The sequence below is a fragment of the Henckelia pumila genome, chromosome 3 (genome assembly GCF_033568475.1).
Source record: "Henckelia pumila isolate YLH828 chromosome 3, ASM3356847v2, whole genome shotgun sequence".
Classification (NCBI taxonomy): domain Eukaryota; kingdom Viridiplantae; phylum Streptophyta; class Magnoliopsida; order Lamiales; family Gesneriaceae; genus Henckelia; species Henckelia pumila.
In genome coordinates this window covers 52752585-52756404 of record NC_133122.1, presented here as the reverse complement: position 1 = coordinate 52756404, position 3820 = coordinate 52752585, and the positions used below count along the sequence as shown (strand labels likewise).

Genomic DNA, 3820 nt, shown 5'->3' with positions numbered 1-3820 from the left:
TTAATATTAAATAAAATACAGTTAACATATCATCATATAACATCTCTTACATTATATAATATATATAATAACATAATATGCAAGTATATATGTAACGCATTATCTTTTTTAAAATATATATATTATATTTCAAATGTAACTGTATAAAATTTTACGTGCCACCCTCTATAAATACTTGCATGATCTCCCTCGTTTTCACCAAGCTGCATTAATCTAAGCTCTCACACGAATTAAGCAATCTTGAAATTCTCTCTTAACACAGAAATGGCTTCCAGCAAATCTTTAACTTTCAAAGTCACAAGGCGAAACCCAGAGCTCATCCCTCCATCAAATCCCACTCCCCACGAGTTCAAACCCCTCTCCGACATCGATGATCAGGAGGGTCTCCGTTTCCAAATTCCAGTGATACAATTCTACCGGAGAAATCCATCAATGGAAGGAAAAGACCCTGTTAAAGTGATCCGGGAGGCCATTGGGAAGGCTCTGGTTTATTACTATCCCTTCGCCGGACGGCTGAGGGAACAGGATGGTCGGAAGCTGGTGGTTGAGTGCACCGGCGAGGGCGTAGTGTTCATCGAGGCGGATGCGGATGTGACGTTGGAGGAGTTCGGCGGCGACGCCCTTCAGCCGCCGTTTCCATGCTTGGAGGAGCTGCTTTATGATGCTCCTGGTTCCAGTGGAGTCCTCAACGGCCCTCTCTTACTTATTCAGGTACGTTATACTATAATCAGTAGTTTAGTACGTAGACAATTTATTCACTATTTTTTAGAAAAATTTAAACATATACACACATATGGTAATCTTTTTTTCATTCTTAAATCTTGTGCCGATCGCTTAAATGATTTTTAATTCCCATCCTGTATATATACGTACAATTCAATTTTGATGACCTGATTTCTCATGGAATGAATCCCCTACTGTGGAGGATGCTGTGCCTTAATTATAAAAAGCAACCAATTGCAAATCTCAAATCCAATATTGCTCCGAAGTAATTTTTGAGTTTTATTAATATGAGTTTTTATTTAAAAAAATTTAGTAAAACATTTTAGGTTTAAATTTGTTTCCTTTTATTTTGTTTTCCTTCTCATGACTCGTCATTTTTCTTCTTTTTTCTTCCATTCAATTTTTAATTTTAATTTTAATTTTAATTTTGATGCATTCAAAAATTTCCGCATTGCATAAATTATCTTGAACTGATAATCTATAAACCAATTATTTATTTTGTATAGAAGTGTGGTTATTACTTTTAGTTTTATCCAATAATGCATTATGAAAATGTTCTAAATTTTAATTTAAATATTAAAATGTTAATAGTATTATATTTTTTAAAAAATTATTCATGAAAAAAATTGACAATACTCTTAGAATTCAGAGAAATGATAAAATTGCATTATTAAATGATAAAAATTGTTATTAAAATAATATTTAATATTAAAATAATTAATTTAAAATTTTCTTCTCCATAACCATTAATTTAACTTAAATAAATTAAATTGTATATTATTTTATATAAATAAATTTAACAAAAAATTAACATATTGAATGGAAGAGAAAATAAAAAAAATGACGAATGGTGAAAAGGAAAACAAAAGAGAAGGAAACAAATTTAAACCTTAAACGTTTTACAATTTTTTTTTAAAAAAACCCATATTAATAAAACACAAAATCCCTTACGCACTAGTATTTAGATTTGAGCTTTGTAATTGATTACTTTCTATAATTAAAGTTAAAAACACTTCATATTAATAAAACTCAAAATTTCTATAATTAAGGTACACCATCCCCACCATGAGATGCTCCAAAGTAAGGGATCCATTCCGGGGGAATTTCTCATGCAATTGCATTGCCACATTGAAAAAAGGAAAATTTTTATTGGAGACTGCACGTACAGTATAGCCACTAGCGTATGACAATTTGAAAAAAGTACTCTTAACTTTTCAATTTTTATTATTGGATCCTCCAATATTAATGTGGAAAAAGGAAAGATATGTATATTTTCAATATATATATATATTTTAAGAAGTTAAGTTTGAGGCCAATTTTAGACCCTTCAAATTTGATGACGTGATATATCCAATGAATGAATATAATTGGTAGACAATATAATTCCCTATAAAGAGACACGGGATAAAATTCAACTGACAAGAATTTGGGCATGAGTACTGAATTAACTTGGGCCAGCCTCACACTCACAGATGTGAAAAGATGTATCATTGCGCAAACTCAAGGTTCTCAATTAAAGAAGAGACATGATAATAATGCATTGTCCATCTGTTTACCTCAAAACTCAAATATTCTTTTCATTCACGCACCATCATATTTCTGCTATACAATTGTTGTACTTTCTTATAACATTTGTTATTACTGTTCATATCTTAAATTATGAGTTATTTCTAATGGTAGATTTAATGTATTATAATTTTTTTGTGAATATAAATGTTTTATTCGCAGGTCACGCGCCTAAAATGCGACGGGTTCATCTTCGCACTTCGACTCAATCACACGATGAGCGACGCCGCGGGGCTAGTCCAATTCATGTCGGCCGTAGCCGAGCTGGCTCAAGGCGCCCGAACCCTCTCGACCCCACCGGTATGGAACCGAGAGCTTCTCAACGCACGTTCCCCACCACGAGTCTCCTGCACGCATCATGAGTACGACGTAGTACCCGACACCAAAGGCACCATCATCCCCCTCGACGACATGGTCCACCGCTCGTTCTTCTTCGGACCAGCCGAGATCTCCGCCCTCCGTCGCCGCGTCCCACCCCACCTCCGAACCTGCTCCACCTTCGAGCTCCTGACCGCGTGCCTCTGGCGCTGCCGCACGATCTCCATCTCACCCGATCCCCACGAAGAGGTGAGGATCCTGTGCATAGTCAACGCTCGCGCCCGCTTCAACCCACCACTCCCGGCCGGATACTACGGCAACGCTTTCGCGTTCCCCGTCGCAATCTCCACCGCGGAGAATATAACGCAGAATTCATTGAGTTACGCGTTGGAGCTGGTGATGAAGACTAAATCCGACGTGACAGAGGAGTACATGAAATCGGTGGCCGACCTGATGGTGATCAGAGGGCGGCCGCATTTCACCGTAGTGCGTACTTATCTTGTCTCCGACGTGACGCGGGCGGGATTCGGAGATGTGGACTTCGGGTGGGGCAAACCGGCTTACGGAGGGCCGGCTAAGGGCGGGGTTGGGGCGATCCCTGGGGTGGCGAGCTTCTACATACCTTTTAGAAACAACAAAGGAGAGAATGGGATCGTGGTTCCAATTTGCTTACCAGGTTACGCCATGGAAGTGTTCGTAAAAGAGCTTCAGATGATGTTGAGACACGATGAATCAGCATCGACTGTTAAAAGGCCCGTCTTTATTGCATCGGCGCTTTGAAATCTTTCTCTCATATTATAAGTATTTATATTATGATATAATTGTTAATGCATGTATCAAAAATATATGTTGTGAGAACTAGACTTATCTTATTGTAAGTTTGTGAATCAATCAAGTTTGAAGAACTTGCTTGTATTAGCGATGCTTTTCGATATGTTAATATATATGTTTTCGATATATGAATGAAGTTGAGTTATGTTTTGTTATCTGCATCTATGTATTTTTCAGGGTACAACAAGTTCAAATATCAAGTGAGTCATTAATTTTCAGAATAAGGGCAAACCAATAGCTGCTGCTAAATAACGAGAAGTTTATATCCAATCATTTTGTCAGCATCCAATTAGATAAATAAAATCGAATCGAGAGTGAAATGGTTTAGATTTTCTTTCCCCGTATTTTCATCAAATTTTTGTGAGCATAATCTCATAATCAT

At 36.9% G+C, this 3820-nt stretch overlaps 1 protein-coding gene across 1 annotated transcript; it reads left to right on the top strand.

The window, feature by feature from the left end:
- Window positions 1–217: 217 nt before the first annotated feature.
- LOC140890927 (benzyl alcohol O-benzoyltransferase-like) lies at window positions 218–3583 on the top strand. The gene is made up of 2 exons (XM_073299099.1): window positions 218–711; window positions 2452–3583. The coding sequence occupies exons 1-2, from the start codon at window positions 265–267 to the stop codon at window positions 3385–3387; spliced, it is 1383 nt and encodes a 460-aa protein (XP_073155200.1). The 5' UTR covers window positions 218–264; the 3' UTR covers window positions 3388–3583.
- The last annotated feature ends 237 nt before the right edge of the window (window positions 3584–3820 follow it).